The sequence below is a fragment of the Ursus americanus genome, chromosome 19 (genome assembly GCF_024610735.1).
Source record: "Ursus americanus isolate L20-20 chromosome 19, mUrsAme1.1.p, whole genome shotgun sequence".
Classification (NCBI taxonomy): Eukaryota; Metazoa; Chordata; class Mammalia; order Carnivora; family Ursidae; genus Ursus; species Ursus americanus.
In genome coordinates, this window is record NC_142145.1 from 2,499,204 (window position 1) to 2,518,080 (window position 18,877).

Sequence of the window (18,877 nt, forward strand, 5' to 3'; positions counted from 1 at the left end):
GAGATCTACATAATACGACCGAGCATTCACTCCTGTAAAAACCTCTGTGTAAACCTTGAGACATTTTTCTAGCTTAGTCACAGGATGTGAGGGTTACAGCGCCTGCTGCCCTTGGCTCGATATCCAGTACAGAGCAGGCAGAAGAACGGCGTCTAAACAGCAAGCGAAAAGCCAGGGCACTGAATTGCAAGCTGATTCCATTATTTCAGACCAGGAGGATGGAATCCCAGAAATCACTACCTGGCAGACCTATCAGACACCTTTAAGATATTTGTCTTAAAGTAAGTAATTTCAGTCATTTCCTGGCTCAGCTGTTTTGCTTTTTAATTCTTAATTTTACGCTCAGTCGTTTATTGCAGAAGAGGGTACAAGGTTGGCATGTTGCTTGACTGTGATTGGCCAGTGAGGTCAGACAGTCGGGAATTGGCTGAGAGACAAGGACGCGGGAGGAGAAGCAGATTCTTTGGGCCCTGCAGCCTCAGCAGACAGCAAGACTTAGAGTAAGAAGGCTCAGGGGCTTCAGCAGTAACAGACCCCCCCCTTGCTGTGCCCACCTCTCCAGGCTCAGCGCCCGTGGCCACCGGGTTCCCTGTGCCTCCCCCACAGGCGTTGGGGGGAGTCCTGAGCGGCTGGGCTCCCAGCGGGCCACGGGCGCTGCACACTCGGGGTGCTCGGGGATGAGTGGTGTGGGAGGCCGACGACGCGCCAGGTCTGCAGGGGGAGCTGGAGCCGGCTCCCCGCAGGAGACCCCTGCAGAGTGACCGGGCGGCAGAAGGGCACCGCAGGCGGCAAAGGGAGCCAGCGCAGAGGCAGGGCCACCAGCTGGACCCAGGTGAGGGAGGAGAGAGGCCCTGGGCAGAGGCCCAGCCAAGAGGCCTGAGGGAGTCTAGGAGTCCAAAGGACCGGCTCCTGCCGGGGCTGCAGGGGGGGCAGAGAAGTCGGTCAGGAGGCCCCGCCTAGCTCAGCACGGGGAGCGGGGAGGTCGTGGCGCTTGAAGGGAGAGCTGGCGCGGCACGTCCCGGGGAAGCGGGAGCCAGCGTCGCGGGGAGGCGGGCAGGGCACAGGTGCCCTTGTCCACAGCACAGTGGCCGTGCCATCAGCGCAAAGACCAGCGATCAGGAAGTAGGGCACGCCTGGACGCCGGGCAGACTGGGTTCGCAGCGGTGCTCCAGCCAGAGGGAAGGTGGTCTATTTAGTGCGACAGAAGCAGAGGCCAGGGAGAGGGCCGCAGGGTTTGCAGACGTGTCTGGGCCGGAAAGGGAAGGATCAGAGAAGGAGCTCAGCCAACTTTGCTTTATCGTCAATAGTGGGGAGGGCAGCCGAGGCAAGCAGTGTGCCAGAGAAAGGCAAGATGTGTCCACGGAGGCAAGGGTAACCGCTGGGTTTCAGGCCTGGGGGTCTGAGGCAGGGAAGCGGGCATCTGGGGACAGCCGTACATGTCCCCAACCAGCGGGTGCCGGGCACAGTGCACCTGTCAGTGCTGGGCACGGCGCACAGCCTGGTCAGGCTACAGCGGTCACTGGTTAGATGAGGCCCAGTAAAGGCCTGAAATTCTGGCGACACACACTATAGACTCCTCGGAGGTAAGGTGTCCCCTGAAGAAGGGCTTCATCTCACGCAGCACAGACCAAGCTGATGAGGGAAGGGAGCGCCTGACGGACCTCAGCACGTGCGATGGAAAGGCCCCTGGTTGTTGGAGGCTAGGCCGGCCTTAGAGGAGCTCCTCTGGCCTTTGGGAATGTTGTCAGTAGGTGAGCAGGAGGAAAGCCCCGGGTCAGCTCTGCAAGCTCACCTCCCCGAGTGCTTTATGCACCAGCAAGCTCAGCCCATGGTGGAGGGGGTGCCTGGAGGCTGCTGTTCCCTGGGCCTGACTCCTCCCCCCACACTCCTGTCATCTCTGCAGCACTTCCTGAGCTGGGAAGAGCTGGGCCCTGCTCCGCACAGCCTTCCCTCAGCTCAAGATTTGGAAGAGGTTGTCCCAAACTGGGCAGGTGCCGGTGCTGTGACCTGGGACCCTGATTTTGAGAAACAGAGGCTCGTTCACGTGATGCACCCCTCCAAAGCCCATGGAGGGGTTAATTCCTGAGTGTTCTCCTTTATCCACGGCAGAAGCTCAGGGAAGTGATAGCGTTCTCGCACGGCTTACTTACCCTGCGCCCGTCTTCGGAGGACTCACCCTTACATTCTCTTCCCTTCCCCCATGCTGTGACTTCAGGGCCCTGACGCTGGCTCTGTGGTGGACATGCTGCCTGGTCCCCTCCCGGCCCCACGAGTGTCCTGGGTCGTGGCAGCCGTGCCCCAGCATAAGGTCTGATCCCAAAGAATCCAGATGCACCCTCAGGAGAGGAGAGAGGCAGCTTTCCCAGGGAGGCCAGAGCAGAGGGCGCGACCTGACCTGAGCTCATCGCGCCCTCTCTTTCAGGATGGACATCACGCAGCGAGAACTGCCCATTACGGCTCCCTGCCCCAGAAGTCGCAGCACGGCCGGCCCCAAGACGAAAACCCCGTAGTGCACTTCTTCAAGAACATCGTAAGTGCTCTCATCCCGCTGTGAGCGGCAGGCAGCAGGGAGATTCAAGATTGCAGGGGCAGCAGGTGCCTGGCCACAGCCTCATTCACAGGGGACCTGAGACTGTCCCCAGATGACACTGACTCTACTCCACGGGGGACTGAGTCTATCCCCCAGGTGACCCTGAGCTCTAATCCACGGGGGACTGAGTCTATCTCCAGGTGACCCTGAGCCCTAATCCACAGGGGACTGATATATCCCCAGGTGACCCTGAGCTCTAATCCATAAGGGACTGAGTCTATCCCCAGATGACACTGAGCTCTAATCCATAGGGGACTGAGTCTATCCCCAGGTGACCTTGAGCTCTAATCCATAAGGGACTGCGTCTATCCCCAGGTGACCTTGAGCTCTAATCCATAAGGGACTGAGTCTATCCCCAGGTGACCTTGAGCTCTAATCCATAAGGGACTGAGTCTATCCCCAGGTGATCTTGAGCTCTAATCCATGGGGGACTGAGTCTATCTCCAGGTGACCCTGAGCCCTAATCCACAGGGGACTGATATATCCCCAGGTGACCCTGAGCTCTAATCCATAAGGGACTGAGTCTATCCCCAGGTGATCTTGAGCTCTAATCCATAAGGGACTGAGTCTATCCCCAGGTGACCTTGAGCTCTAATCCATAAGGGACTGAGTCTATCCCCAGGTGACCTTGAGCTCTAATCCATAAGGGACTGAGTCTATCCTCAGGTGACCTTGAGCTCTAATCCATAAGGGACTGAGTCTGTCCCCAGGTGACCCTGAGCTCTAATCCACAGGGACATGAGTATGTCCCCAACGATGCCTCCCTCCTCCTTAGGGTGAGGTTGGCCATGGGAGCTCAGGCCTGAACCTGGTCACAAGGTCCAAAGTGCATCTGCCACTTATTGCATTTTGTGTTCTAGCAAAGAACTCACTCTTTTTGTGACTAACATACTATGAGATGCTAAACACAGGCTTTGCAGACCTATGGAGACAAAAAGGTTAAAGAGATGAAAAGAAGAGTGGTTGTCAGAGTTTGTGGCCAGGGAGATGAACAGGGGGAGCAGACGGGGTGTTAGGGCAGTGGACCTACTCTGTGTGATACGGAGGTGGTGGACATCTGACGTCACACATTTGTGCAGACCCACACCGTGAGAGGGATCCTTACTGTGCGCGGCGAGCGTCACTTAATGGAAGCGTGCCGGCCTTGGTTCCTGGGTTGTAACCCATGGGCCGCGCGTGCAAGGCCGTGGTAAGTAGGGAAACAGTGTGCAGGACAAGAGAGCGGAACTGGCAACTCTCTAATTTCTGTGCATTCTTTCTAGAAACCTGAAAGTACTCTCAGAAATAAAGATTGAAAAACAAAAGCAAAACCACAAGCTTCTCATCCTAAACTTTTGTGCAGCAGGCGTTTTAAGAGGGTCTTTTGCGTGTTGGCAAGTGTCAGGAGCCCCCGGCCCGAGAACACTCCCCCCGAGGCTCTGAGCATCAGGGGACACTTTACGTCCAACTCCGAGAAAGCGTGGCTGTCGCCGGGTGTGCGGCCTGTGTGCCCGGGAGCCCCAGCGGGACTGGAGGCTGTGGATGTTCCCATTCTCTGAACGCTTTCAGAGTGTTCTGGAAACTCGGCCTGGCGCGGGAGTCTGGTCCTATAGTCTCAGTGAACGAGGACAGGAACGGGGAGGCTGGGAGGAGAGGGTGACTTCCCTGGCCCTGGGGCTCTCAGCCAACCGGGGCTGGTCAGGAGCAGGACGGTGAGCTCCACGGGGGTCACGGGGGGGAGAGAGGCGCCCGCCCCCACTCACCGGCCTCTGTGTGCCTTTGCAGGTGACACCACGCACGCCTCCTCCATCGCAAGGAAAGGTAAGACCTGTGAACGTTGTCAGTAACTGCCGCTCCATCTGTAGACCTTCCCTGAAATCCCTAAATGCACCAAAGAGAGGGCGGGCCTCACAGCTGCCCGACTTCACCCCAGAATTATGCCGCATGGATCCCAAGTAGCCCAGGCTGAGGAGCGCACCAAGCAGACAGTGCTGCTGGCTGCCAGCTCGCTCTCCTCGTCACCCTGGTCCCGAACCCGCCCTGAGCTGCCCCGGCGGCCGCTGCCGGCCCGGGATCCAGCCCGTGTCAACACCGTTCACGCGCTCAGCACGATCCTGATTTGTGTTTCTTGTTTATTAAAAGACTTTTTTTCCCTGCCTTGATCACAATGTCACTGTTTCTCTCTCTTTCTCACACAGGGGCGAGGACTGTCCCTCAGCAGGTTTAGCTGGGTAGGTGACCCCCCGCGTGTCCGCGCGGCTCCCTGTCCCTTCTGCTCCTCACAGCTGCCCGGCGTCCGTGCTCTGCTCGGCGAGGTTGCCTGACGGCCCCCCTTCTTCCCCGTCAAGCCCGTTGCCCACGCCGTCGGGGGCCGCCGTCTCCTCCCGAGGGGAACCGAGGGCCCCGCCGCCGACCCCGCAGTGGGGCACAGGCCCCTGCTTCCGCGCGGGAGCCTCCCGGGAAGGAGCGGCTCCGTGCTGAGAAAGCTCCTGACTTCTTCCAGCACCAGGGGTGGGACACCGGTCCCTGCGGGGAGACCCAGGGAGGCCCTGTGCGCGGGCCGTCCAAGTGATCTGCTCCGCCCCCAGACTGCCACTTGGCTGAGGAAACGCGGTGCCGCCCCCAGTCCCACGGCCTAATGAAGCCACGAGATCTGGGGTTTGATGGTGGTGGGGCCATAACAGCAGCTTAGACATCAGGAAAGTCTTCTGAGGAACTGTGGGTTTGGACACCGAGAGCAAAGAGCCCATCAAGATTTTCAGTGGCCAGCTTGCTCACTTTCTAGACCCGGTGCCACTGGGTGTCTGAGCCAGCCTAAAATGCCTACCGGTGTATTCTAGCCAAACCTATCCACTTTACTTAACGTAGATGCCAGAGACAGTTCTTCCTTTGCCAACGCTGTGTAAGTTACAGGCCAGGAAGCCCATCTGCCCTGAAAACGCAGCCCGACTCCCCAGTGCACGGTGCGAGCACTTGCTGCTCGACTCATAAGCATCACACTCATGAATGAATCAAGTTTAAAAGACTGAGAAAGGAAGGAGGGAAGAGAGAACCGTAGGGGGGGGCTGGGAGGGGGAGCCCCGCGGAGAAGGTACGGGTTCCATAAGCTTCCTGCGTTGCCCCAGCACGTTCTTATATGGAATTTGCTGGAACACTTTAAACAAGTGTATTTGAGTTTTTTCCAAAGCTAATGATTTTGCAAAAAGAGGCCAAGCGTGTAGGAAACACATGGGCTGGGGCCTCACAGTCAATTAATTTCTGACTTTCTGGGCCAGCAGGAGACCAAGATGACACTGCAGAATGAGCTCTTGTTTTGGTAACCCCTCGGCCTGCCTCCTGACTTTCTAGGCGTGGACTCTCGGGCGTGTTGCGGAGTCACCGGGGAATGTGCCCGGCCAGAGCCCAAGGCCCTCCCTCCCTCCGGGCATTTAGAGCCTGCTTCACCCAGCAGCTAACCAGAGAGACCTTTGCTTCCCTCTGCGTCTGCGTTTGGGGGCCTACTAATCTTTATTCCGTTTCTTTTTTTCCAAAGCAAACTCCTCTTCTGTATTTCATTTGCTTGAGTGTCTGTCTCCCTGAGCTACAGGACGGCCTTCCCGCTCGGAGTTGGTGAAAGTCGCCCATTCTTCTTCTAAACCATGTCGAACGTTTCTTGCTAAATTCCAGGTTGTCCAAAGATAGAAGTGGCCAAGAATGTGAAAGGAGGAAAAGTCCGATTATTTAATCTGAAAACCTGTGCTCGAGTTTTGTTCTCAGAAGCTCCTAGTTTCGGAGAAAAGCAATAGAGACAGGAGCATTTAGCCCTGCAGTGCGAGGGGCAGTTTTCTGCCACATCGCATGTCTGCACGCCTTAGCCGTGACCTGTCCCTCTGGGGGATGTCTAGCAGTGAGCGTACCCACGAAACCTCTGGGCCCCAGGGCAGCCCGCCCTCCACCTGCCGCACCCCCTCCCTAATGCCGCCTCCAGCACCTCTAGGATCAAGGGAGGGGCTGCTTGGATCTGCTTTCCCGGCAGCCCAGCCACACGTGCACACACGTTGCAAGGACTGCAGGCCGAGGCGGAGCGGTCTGCACCTGCCCCAGACGACGGGTCTGTTCTGTGCACTAGATTGCTAAGAGCAGCCCACAGAGTCTCCCATGTCCTGCTGGCAGGATCTGAACTCTCAGACCCTGTCCACTGCAGACAGACCCACAGGCAGACAGTGACTTCATCCGCGACCCCCCAGCATGCTTGGTGCCCACGTAACACGGCGTCTGAGGCTGGAGAGCCTGTGCCGCGAATGCTAACTTCCCTGTGACTGCACCACCCGAGCCCCCCGACTCCTGCCTCGTGTCCACGGGGGAAGTTCCCGTTCGAAAGTAAAGCATCCTCGGAAATAAACTGGTCATAGGACGCGGATGTCCTTATATTTCAGCAGTCCCCTGCCACTGCTCTGTGCCACACAGGAAATTGCTTCTTCCCTCCCGGGCTGGGAGGCCGGCTTGACCTGTCCTGTCATGACAGCGAGCACGTGCCCAGAGCCTATAGGCTCTGTTTGCAGAACAGCATGTCTGTGAACTTGCAGTACCCTCCCAGCCACCTCGGAGGGAGGGGCCATTTATCCCCATTTTATAGAAGAGGAGACTGAGGCTCAGAGTGGCTTTGACACTTGCCCGAGGTCACACAGCTAGGGAGCAGAGAGCGAGGGCTCCGTCCAGGCTGCTGGGTGCCCAGGGCTGTGCCCTGATTCTGTGCGGCAGGGACACGGCTTGCTGGCCGGACCTGCCCCTTCCCTCCTTCATGACCAGCCCAGGCCCCAGGGCCCCCAGGAGGGTCCACACATCCCCTCTCGGGGCACCCCAGCTGTGGCCAGGGGAGCTGGTTCCTGGTCATCCCGGGGAGAGCCTTGTCCAGACAAGAGAATCTGAAGCTTGTCTTTCTGCTTTAGAGAAGTATGGGCCTCACAATTTTGCTAAGTGCAAAGGTCTGTATCCTCCAGACCTCCAACAGAAGGGAGCAGACATGAGGAATCTGCACAGAGACGCAGGCAGGGACCCCCGCACAGGGGCCTGGCCTCCTGCAGCCTCGGCCCAGGGAAGTGCCTCCTGGGGGGAGAGCGGCCCCTTCGCTCCCTTCCTGCGGACAGGTGGGCAAAGGCTGTTCACCTGGCTTTGCTCGACCTTGCCGCTCTTGTCTTGAAAGCCGCATGGTGGAGCGGATCAGGAGTCTGACCTTTCAGTGAGACCATGGGGTGCACATCTCCCAACGCACGGCAGCCCGGGCTGGCCACCAGGGCGGCGGCTCGGCCCTCCGCGCTGCTGGCTGCCCTTCCCCACCCCGCAGGGCCGCCCTGAGAGCTGTTTGGTCTCTTGCAGGGAGCCGAGGGGCAGAAGCCAGGATTTGGCTATGGAGGCAGAGCTCCAGCCCACAAGGGACTCAAGGGGGCCCATGACGCCCAGGGCACGCTTTCCAAAATCTTCAAACTGGTAACGTAACCCTTTTGGACTTCAGGGATGCGCTGGGGGGGGGCAGGGGGGTCTCCAGGCTTTCCACTGCTGCTCCTCTGGGGTTCACCTGCCAGGCTGGCTGGTTCAGGGAGCAGGACGTAGCTGCAGGGGCTGGTCCAGGCTCCCCCGGGGACCTTGAGGACACGTGGCGTGAGGGGTCCCATGCAAGGCTCTGCTGTGCCCTGGGGAGGCGGGAGTGGCTGCAGATCTTTGACCCCCGAGGAAAGGTGCAGTAGCGGAGTGACCAAAGGGGGAGCTCACGGATCAGGCAGGCAGAGATCCCAGGGGCCACATGGGAGTTGCCCGATACAGACACTGGAGTCAGGCCCTGGGGCTACTGTTAGTGTGTGACCTTGGCAGGGCCCAGGCACCTGGAGAGGGCTTGAGAAGACAAAGTAAGAACGGCAGGTGGGGCCGGGCCCTCCGGCCTTGGCCGGGACACCGAGGGGCCAGCAGTGCTGCTAAGCCTCAGAGAGCCCCCTGCGGCCCATTCTCGGCTCTAATCGAACCTGAGATTGACCTCCAGGGGTGGGGAGGGGCCGTTTGGCCTCCCTTCGTTCCTGGACCCTCTCACAGGCCCCGGAGCTTACAGCAGTTTCCAGGGCTCAGCCCCAGCTCCAGGGTAGGCGCCGTGAGCAGGCCGTAGCTGCCCGGAGGCCGGGCGCCCAAGAGCCTTGGACACGGGACCGACCCACCAGCAGCCGCTGTCCCCATGGGCAGAGGCCTCAGATGAACACAGTGACAGGTCCACGCCCCTGCGGCTGCCCCAGCGCGGGGCTGGCAGTGAGCCCAGGCGGGCTGTGCCCACGGTCAGGGGCCAGAGCCTACCCAGGCACCCCGTCCGTGTGCAGTCATGCGCATTACACTGGCAGGTGCTGGGGGGGGGGCTTGTAAAGAGCGTGTTCTCGTGATGGGGGACAGAACATGGTTGGAATGAGTGCCACCAAGAAGAGGCAGGGCAGAGATGGCTGCTTACCGTTCTAGGGAGGGGGCAAGACAAGGCCTCGCTGGCCAGGGTTCGAGGAGCTGGCCACACACCTGGGGACAGCCCCAGGCTGGGGGAAACAGAGGGCCTGGAGCAGACGGGTCAGAGAGGTAAGGGGTTCCCCACGCAGAGGGCCCCTGTGACCCGGGTCCCGTGATACCCTACGACTTAGGTGTTCACGCTGAAAGGCCAGCCGTGCGTCTCTGGCAGAGACCAGCCAGATGGGGCTAGGGTTCCTGCAGCCCCCCTCCAGGGGCTTGGCAGCAGAACCGACATCCCAGCACTAGCCTGCACTTCAGGGCTCACGGCTGGAAGGGGACAGGGGTGCCCCCCACCCCAGTGGGGACGCATGGCACCTTCCACATAGCCCGGGACTGTCCCCAGGGCTGACTTAAGGCTCAAGGGAGCGCTGTTCGTGGTTGGACAGGGAACAGGTGCTCACACAGGAGGACGGCCAGGGAGAACCGTTGTCTGAGTCCACATTCCCACGTACTTTCTCATTAGAATAACAACCGAGCAGCTGTTTCCACTTACTCTGAACCCGCACGAGGCCCTCCGCTTCCTTCCTTCACGTGGTAAGAGCCGATACTGAACAACGAGGTGCCCCAGTCAGCTCCCTTTCCGACCTAAAGAAACGGAATCAGCAAGACAGATGCCCGCACTTACGTGTGTTACGGCAGGAAAGGCATCAGGAAAGGCATAAAACCCCAGGATGCTTGCAGCACCCCGCCGAGAGAAAAATGAGTCATGAAGGATTTCACGTTTATCCTTCTTGGATGAGGGATTGGCATCGTCACAAACAAAGACAGACAAGATGCCCAAGTCAGAGGGGACGTGGGCCGGGGCTTAGTTCCCAGGCACCGCCGCGCGCCCTGCCTTGCCCTGCCCGTCGGCTGGTGTCTGGGCCTCGCAGACAAACACGTCATGGATTCTCACCCACGTGAAAGCTTCGTCACCTGTGTCTTCCGGCGGGCGGGCACGTTCTGGGGGAGGCATGCGTCCATGGACACTGCACGTTCTAGGGGGTCTGGGTCACAGATGAGAACAAGAGTGTCCCCTTCGCTCCACCTGTCCTCAGACCACCCGTTGGGGTCACAGTAGGCGACTCGATTTAACATTAAAGGCTCTGCTATGCGAGGCTTGGCGGTACCGGCCCAGACATCGGGCGGCTGGAAGGCAGGACCCGGGCCTCCTGCAGGCTCCAGGTCACCCCTGGTTCAGGCTCGGCCTTGGTCAGCCAAGCACAGGGCTCCCCAGTCACCCTCAATAGGGCTCTAAACTGGGTGAGTGTGCTTTCTAACTGGCCTACTGACACATCAAGGTCTTACAATTTATGGTGGACTAATTTGGTCTGTAACCCAAATAGTCATGAGGGGTCATGCGTGTGGTGTCCCGTGGTCGGGATGCTGCAGGGTCGGCTCAGCGAGCACAGGCGTGTGGAACGAGTCGAGATTCAGTGGGTGCTGGGCCCACACAGAGGGGAGGGGAGGCCGCTCGCTGCCTGGGAGGAAGTCTGTCCTACCCAGGATAGGGCTTAAATCTGTGCACGGTGATCAGCAGATGCGCTGACTCGTTTCACGTCTGGTCGAATGCAGGCAGGATCCTCTCCTCAATAGAAATGCTAAAGCAAATCTGAGTAAGGAATCAAATTCTGCCCCCACATTCAAGTCACCAGGGTCATCACGATATGTCTGCCAGGTTCTGAACCGTGGCAGTGAGACGGTGGGGATGAGGAACCTGCAGGAGCTCTGGGTCCAAACCCAGAAGCGCATTCAGAATAGCGATGTTTCCACGAGTGGCCAGAGCCTGGCCAGGCGGGCACGCGCATCTGACGCGTCTGCGATGCCCAGACCATTTCTGGGCTCCCCCCAAGGCTTCCTGCACCCAAGCGTCCCAGGTGGGAGCCCAGAGGTGTGCGGCGGTAAGGGTTTCCCTCTCGTCTGTGAAACGTAGATGTATCCCCTCCTGGGTGAGCGATCCCCGTGCAGGCGGCGTAGTGACAGCAAACGCCACCGAAGGAAGGGCCAGGTGACGGGGCAGGGGACCGTGTGTCTGTGCCTGCTGCTCCCAGCCAGGGTGACATGCTCGCAGGTCGAGCTGGCCAGCCCTTCCCTGTCCAGCAGGTTCATCCGGTGCGACAAACAAGCCTGTGAGGCCCGTTTGTTTTTAATCGGCTCAAGGTTCTCCTGCATTTGCATTCTTACAAAGTGCTTCAGAAATTCTAAAGCTTCTATAGAGTTCAAGGGAAGCTTCAGGTTATCAAATTCCAGTTAATATGGCTTTCATAAGATTTTACTACATGACATGTTCATGAACTGGCCAGCCATGGTCAGAGGGCTGGATGAGTCTGCACATGAGGTTACGATCGATTGAAAACAATCCCTGCAGAGGCGAGAAGGGCTCCAAGGAGGTGGGTGGGGACGGTGGGTCTCCCAGTATTTAAGGGGGTGCCATTACCCTGGACTGTCCGTCCCTGTGGGTTGGAAACTGGGTGGAAAGCCGTGGATTTCTCCCAATCACTAGGGAACCGCATCGAAATATAATGAGTTTCTTATTTCCAAATGCATAGCTGAGCTCGCTTCCCGCACGGGTGCGGAAGGGGGGACGGAATGCACGACTCCCCGCAGGTCCCATTCCTTCCCCACCCCAGACACGGCTTCAGGCCGGCCTTCTGCTAGTGCTGAGCCCGGGCCTGACCGAGTGCTGGCGTTGACCCATTCGGACATGCTGAGAGCATGGCAGAGAGGAGAGTGTGAGACCCACACGGCAGAAGTGCGGGTTCGAGCCCTCACTCCGCCTTTGGCTCAGTGGCTCTGGGGACGTTACTCAACGGGTCTGTGCTTTGGCTCCTCTGACTGGAAAATGGGGATGCTAAGAATTCCCGCCTCCCAGACCAGCTTTCTCTCTCCACCACGGTAGAGATTTGGTAACTGTAGGCACAGTCATAGAAAATAACACCAAATGCCCACCATTGTTTTGCTTTCAAAAGGAGCCCTCGGGAAGTGGAAGTGCTGGGTCACGGGACTGGTCCTGCACAGACAGGGGGACGCGGCCCATTTCGGCAGAGGTGCGCTCTGCGCCAGGAGCGGGGGTGCTGGCCCTCTTCTGGACTAGGTCTCGCTTGAAAGGGAGCCGTGCAGGCTCGTTTCCCGGGGATTCGGGAAGCGGGGAGGTAGTGCAGACGTGCTCAGGGCTCCCCCCGCGGGCAGTGCCGAGGGCCAGCCTGTCGGAGGCCAGCCGGGTGGACGAGAGCGCCACTCCCGGTGCAGGGACAGGAGGGTAGCTTCCCCAAGGGGCTCGTCACGTACTCCAGAGGCTGGGATTCCATCAATGTGCTCACATAGGAAACCAAAATCCTGTAAAGGAGTTGCTTAACCACATAGAGATTCTTTCGAGAAAAGTACAAGCCTGACAAATCTGAACTCTCCTCCCGTGTGTTGACTGTGCTGTGGGGAAGGCATCCTTGGCATTAGGCTTCCGTTACTGACGTTATGGGCAACGTGGCCAACGCATGCTTAGAGGGGGTCGGTGTCCGTTCAGGACACATGTGCCGTCTGGTAAATAGTAGGTCACACATACCTTGCTTCCAGGGGGCTCACGGCCTCCAGGAAAATCTTTGAGAGATGAATTTCACATTCATAACCTAAGGATAAAGAGCCCACAACTTGAACAAGAACAGGAATGCCAAGGAAGGTGCATTTCCCACTCCTCCCGAAGGACATGCGGACTCACGAGCTTGTCACCTGCTCAGAGCCGACGCCACGCCCCAGCCCCCCTCCAGCGATTGCCTGTCCTGGTTTTAATTTCAAATTGTGTTTGTCCAGAAAGCATGTCCGTTCGGGCTTTGAAGATCCCTTGAGGTCAAGGGTTGGGGACAGCGGCTCTGGGCCGTTGGCCGGTGTTGGTGGGGCTCAGCAGGGCGCACACGACAAGAGAGACCGTCCCCGGGGCAGCGCCGTGCAGCTCCCCAGAGATGAGGCTGTCCCTGTCGTCGTGTGTAGACGGTTTCCCTCGGCGACCCTGGACTTTAGAAACAAAGTAGCCGTTGAACGTGTGCTCACGCGGACGCCCAGTGCTCTGCCCCCCGAGGGGCAGTGGGCCGTGGGTCCTGGGATGAGGGCCAGGGGGCTTCTCTGAGGGTCCCTGAAAACCAGATCAGCACTTGCTCACACGTGTCGTGAGCCGTGGAACCAGGGCCTCGGCTCTGGTGCCGTCGTGTCTAATAGAACGAGGCGGTTTGCGACCAGGCCGCCCCGGGCGCGGGGTCCCGGCACCAGGCACGATGCCAAGGCTGCCGTGCCCATCGCCTAACTGCGTGTCTCCTTTTCTCAGGGAGGAAGAGACAGTCGCTCTGGATCACCCATGGCGAGACGCTGAAGCCCTGCCTCGTGGTCCCAGAATCCCGTCCTCCGCTTCTTAATATAACCGCCTTACGATCTTAATACCGTTCACACACTCCGTCCCTGCAGCAGACACCCCCGCCTAACGTCGCTGAGCTGTGCACGCAGCAGGGCAGGCACGCCGCGTCCTACCGGCAGTTTCCGGCTGTCGGCGCACAGAATATTAAACAGTTACTCGTGTCTGAAGACAACGCGTTCTCGGAGTTCGCTCCACGCGGCGGCCCCGACGCACCCCCGAGTTCACCCTCCGTCCTTGGCCTCGCTTGGCTGACTCGGCATCCCCGGGCTTTGCGGGCACTGCCGTGGCGACACTGCTGTGGACACAGGGACATGTGCAGGCGGTGAGGACTGCTGATCGAGCTTCCTTTGGTTTCTTTCCTGCCCTTTGCTCACCTCCTAACACACACTTACTCTCCCTCCAGGATGAGGCAGTCGGGAGCGGCACAGGGGGCTTTTGGTACGTGCAGTGCGGGCGGGCAGCTGTGAAGAGTCTGGGTGGTGGGCGCGGGGGGGCGCCTGCAGGCAGCGGCTGCCCACCACACCTGGTTAGCGGAATTCGGGCGCGGCAGAGAGGGGACAAGGAGGCAACGTTGGGCTGGGCTACGGCCCCCACAGGGAACAGGATCTTCTTGGAAATTAGGTGACGGCACAGCGGGAGCCAGAGCGGCTTCTACGAACAGCCTGTTTCCCCCCAGAGCCCAGCAGGAGGGTCCAGGGAGACGCTCGTCTCAGAGCGGGACTGGAGGAGTTTTCTGGGTGGCCTCACCGTGTCACCCTGGTCACTGCGGGAGGTGACCGGCGGTACGCTTCTCACAGCAGTGCACGTTGCTGACCCTAACCTTCGTGGACACATAACCTTCCGTCCGCTGGCATCCGAGACACGGACGTGCATAGTGGATAGGCTTCGGAGGGCCCGCTCCCCAAATCGCTGAGCTGGCCGTCGTGGGGGCCGGGCCTGGCCGGCCCCATGAGCAGAGACGGGGGCTCCTCTGAATCGTGTCTTTTCTAACTTGAGCTGACCTTCCCTGTGCCCCTTGTAACATACTGATCCTGCCTTTTGAGTTTAGCGTATCTCTCAGAGGCCTTCCACGGAGCCCCACGCCGGCATCGTCCTCCCTTAGAACGCAGATGAGAAATAGTCAATGCATCAACATAATCCCGTCCTAATTCCGATGTCCGGTATGGGTTTAATATAATGTCTATTAATCTATAGCCTCAATGATGAGAGGGTTATGGGGGAACAAGGAGCAAAATTTCAGAAACAAAACCTCCAAATTTCGTGACACACACACACACTCCATCTTTGAGCCGACTCTTGGCTGAGTGATCTCCACGCGTGGCTACACCCGGACAGCGTGCGCTGGGACGGTGGGTCTCGTGGAAAGTACACACTATTCTTGAATATTGAAATAAAATAATAAACTTTTAATGATATTTGCATGGGTGTCTTCTTTCATCTTTGTTCTGGTCTGTAGAATGTGACCCCAGCAAAGCGGGGATCAAAGATCGTGTCTCGGGGGTGGCACGGGGGCGGGCTGTGCCCCCGGAGGCTGGGCTGCGGCCCGTGCTGCCCGAGCGGGTGCTTATCGCCAGATGCCTTTCGCATTAACAAGAGAAAGTGAAACAGAGGTCACGGTTAGGGCACTGATTTGCTAACTTACAGGGAAAAGAATTTTCACGTGAGCTGAAGAAACCCTGGGAAACTACTTTTTGCCAGGAAAAGCCATCGACAATGAGGGATTTGGAAAATTCTGTGTCGGTCATTGTTTTTGGTTACAACAATTCTGTTTCAAAAAAGATAAGCCGAAACCGAAATCTTTGTTTTGTCTTGCTTTTAACTGAAGTCCTGGTCCCCTTCTGTCTCGGCAGCTGAGCGGCTGTCGGCACTCGTGAGCGTAGGAGGGCCGCCCCCATGCGGGGACGGTCCTGGGATGGCTTGAGCCTCCTCGTCTGGAGCCCCCAGACCCAGGGTTGTGTGCATTCCTCCCAACGCCGACACCAGGGAAGCCTGCCCCGCTCGCCAGGCACCAGCCCCTTCCCTCCTCTTTGCCCCCCAAACCCTTCAGACCGAGGAATCTGGAAAACCATGCACAGAGAGGCGCATTTTCTTTTTAAGATTTTATTTATTTATTTGACAGAGAGAAAGGCAGCGAGAGAGGGAACACCAACAGGGGGCAGGGAGAGGGAGAAGCAGGCTTCCCTCCGAGCGGGGAGCCCGACGTGGGGCTCAATCCCAGGACCCTGAGATCATGACCTGAGCCGAAGGCAGACGCTTAACAACTGAGCCACCCAGGTGCCCCCCATTTTTATTGTTTTAAAGATTTTATTTCTTTATTTGACAGCACACACGCACAAGCAGGGGGAGGTGCAGAGGGCGAGGGAGAAAGAGACTCCCTGCAGGGCTCGATCCCTGAGATCACGACCTGAGCGAAGGCTGACGCTTCACCAATGGGCCACCAGGTGCCCCGAGAGTCACATTTTAAAAACAACGTTCCTTTAGTTGGCAGGTCTCTTCTAATGTTGCAGGTATAGGAAGCTTATTAAATAGTAAACCAAGGGTAAATCCTAGACTAACCCCGCAACTCTCGCAATTCAACACTCGGATACGTAGTTCAAACAGAGAAAGGAGATGGGAGCCGAACCTCGGCCCGCACGTCCTCCCTGAGCGCTTACCACGAGCTCTGCCCAGGCCCCGGAAGAGCACTGGGAACCCCAGCCCCAGGCAGAGCCCAGAGGTGTCCGAGGGGCAGGGGCGGCGCGGGAGGGACTCCCCGTCAGAACGGAAAGCCACACAACCACGCTTTCTGTCCCCCACGCCGCTCAGGGTAGACCTGGACATGGGTCGGCTCAGTCGCACCGCCAGGGCCAAAGGGCTGTGCAGCTGGTGGCAGAGCGTGAGCCCCCAGAGCCCCCCAGGGTGGACGCCGCGGGCAGAGCAGATGGGCCGGGGGACAGAGGGTCTGACCGAGGGCGCAGACCCAGGGCCGGGCTAGCGGGGCGTGGAGAGGACGCTGCGTCAGGAGACGAGGTGCCACAGGGCATGCCGGCTCTGGAGGTTGGGGTGGGCTCCCCCTGCACTTGGGTTCGTGAGGAGAGAGCGCGGGGACTGCGGGTACAGTTCTCGGGCTGAAGGAAGGACAGGAGCACAGCCGTCGGGGTCCCGGAAGGCCATTCCGGGGGCGAGGGGCTCCGAGTACAGGAGGCCGGGTCCCAGGCCGGGGCACAGCTCCTCGGCTCCTCGCGGCTCCTCACGTGCCCTTTCCTCGTGTGCCACACGCCTGGCGTCTCCTGTCCTGAGGACCTCACCCTGCGGCCCCGTGGGGAGCAGAATTGCTCCCCAGAGTCCTGCCTCCGGAGACAGCCAGGCAGGGAGTGCGGGCCTCGGCCCAGGGCCGTGGGGGGTGCGGCTCCCTGGACAGCGGCTGTGTACCCTTCTCTGGCAGCAACACTACTTCCCACGCCCCCATCTGGGAAGATGCTAGAATTAACCCCAGGACTGGGCAGGAAGGCCCTCTCCTCCCCGTTCCCAGGGAGGCGACAGCATATTTCCTATCCCAATTTCTCTGCTCTAAGTAGTCACCGCAGTTCCCAACAATGTGACACATTGGCAGAGTTGGCCACGCATGGTCCGCGAAGGCTGTGTCGCTTGTGAGCCATCGGGCGCCAACATGACACACGGGACAGCTTTCCTTGAAGTGGAAGTAGAACCACTGGTCTGCTTTCCGCGAAACGGGGATTCGGTCAGCAGCTCCTTCACCGGCCGGCGAGTTCACTCTCACCACGTGGAGGCAGAGGGAGGCTCCGCAGCCCACGTCCCACCCTGTGGGACCACATGATCCTAATGGCTCCAGGAGCGCATCCACAGTGGAGACCCAGGAGTGCTCTTCACATGGCGGATCCTTCCACCACATGTCCAGTGCTGGCTGGGGCTCCCACCCCAGCCCAGTGCCAGCTTCTGAGCTAAGCCAACGAGGGCAGATCCAGAGCAGAGCGTGGACACAGGGACAGGACGCAAAGCGGTCGGTGACGGGCCTCCGCGGCTGCTGAGGGAAGACAGACACCAGGGGTGCGGGTGCGCCAGGGAGGCGGGCGGGGCTGTGCACCCCTGGGAATGGCTCACCCGCCGTCCTGGGCCCCGCCCACACCTCCTGGACCAGAGTCCGCTTTCTAAGAAGGCACTGGGGTGCCTGCACCTTCAGGACCCGCCCCGCCTCCAGAGGCCAGCTACGTGGCTGCTTCCTCACAGCGAACGTGGCAGAAGCAGCTAAGATGACGAATGCCACGGCCACGTAGCTGGGCACGGAGCACCCTAGTCCCCACAGGGACACTGCTTCTGTACCTTGGCAAGCAGACGGCAGAGAGAGGGGCACGTCCAGGCTACTGCGAGGGCAGCAGACGAAGCAGGGGCCCCAGAATGCTCATTAGTGAACGTGGCTGTTGTAACAGGCAGCTCTTCCCTTTCCCCCCCCCAGGAGGGCAGGGGTGGCCAGGGGCGGGCAGGGGCGGGCAGGCCGGCCTGTGAGGAGGGCAGGCGTCAGTGCAGCGAAGCAGATGTAGGGTGGGGCTGGAGCGCGGGGGACGCGGAGGGCTGGAAAGCGCCCACCGTGCTGGGTGGTGCTGGAGCCCGGGGAGGGGCTGCGACCAGCAGGTGGCAGCGCGCCCTCCCCCGCGCATCCCCGCTCTGTCCTTTCCCAGCGGCAGCCGCAGGCCTCCTGCGTGGGTCTTGGATTCTAGACACTGCTCTCCACAGAAGGGAACCAGGGCTCCTTGGAAAACGGCTGGTTCCCGGGCAGAGACACAGCAAGAGCGCGATCTGCTGTGTCCGCTGGGAGATGGCGCTCCAGGAACAAAGTGGCCACGACAGAAGGGCTCAGGAGCTGCCCGGAGGGGCCTCGACTGGTCAAATCTGGGCATACTGGGGCATCAAGGTAGATCCTTACACACCGCAGCCCATGAAGTAGGACAGGAACCCCCAAGGCCGCACCAGCATGAACACAGGATCTGAGAACGAGGACAGGAAGCTCTTCCTCGAACGGGAGCGCAGGCAGTTAGTGTAGAAATAGCGCGACTGGCACTCACCACCAGGCCGGGGCTGGGGAAGGCGCCGGGGGCGGGCCACGCTTCACGGTCCCGCACAAATGTCTACTGCCCTGAGGGGAAATGATTGAGGAAAGCCGACATCGGCACCACTGACGGGACAATCGCACACGACTGTCACCTTCGTTAAGAAGAAACAAGAACACAGCATCATGTCTGCGATGTTCTGACCAAAGCTGCACCGTGAAGAAACCCTGGAGGAAAAATTGGGGGACCATCTGCTGCACGACTGGCCCGTGGTTTTCAGGAACGTCACAGCAATGCGTGCCACGGCCGCAAGAGCAGGGTACCGCTTCCACCCTGGATGGCGTCCGTGCATCTGAGGACGTTACTGGCCAC

The 18,877-nt window shown here is 59.4% G+C and overlaps 1 protein-coding gene across 4 annotated transcripts in view; it reads left to right on the forward strand.

Moving 5' to 3' along the window:
• MBP (myelin basic protein) overlaps positions 1 to 14,875 on the forward strand; it is a 115,906-nt gene extending 101,031 nt beyond the window's left edge. For 2 of the 4 annotated variants that reach the window (XM_045790294.2, XM_045790296.2), the window contains 5 exons: positions 2,423 to 2,530; positions 4,355 to 4,390; positions 4,768 to 4,800; positions 7,925 to 8,035; positions 13,374 to 14,875. In XM_045790294.2, coding sequence (XP_045646250.1) covers positions 2,423 to 2,530; positions 4,355 to 4,390; positions 4,768 to 4,800; positions 7,925 to 8,035; positions 13,374 to 13,418 — 333 coding nt within the window. In that variant the 3' untranslated portion in view covers positions 13,419 to 14,875. The remainder of the gene's footprint in view (positions 1 to 2,422; positions 2,531 to 4,354; positions 4,391 to 4,767; positions 4,801 to 7,924; positions 8,036 to 13,373) is intronic. The other 2 variants (XM_045790295.2, XM_045790297.2) reach the window with 1 other exon arrangement.
• The last annotated feature ends 4,002 nt before the right edge of the window (positions 14,876 to 18,877 follow it).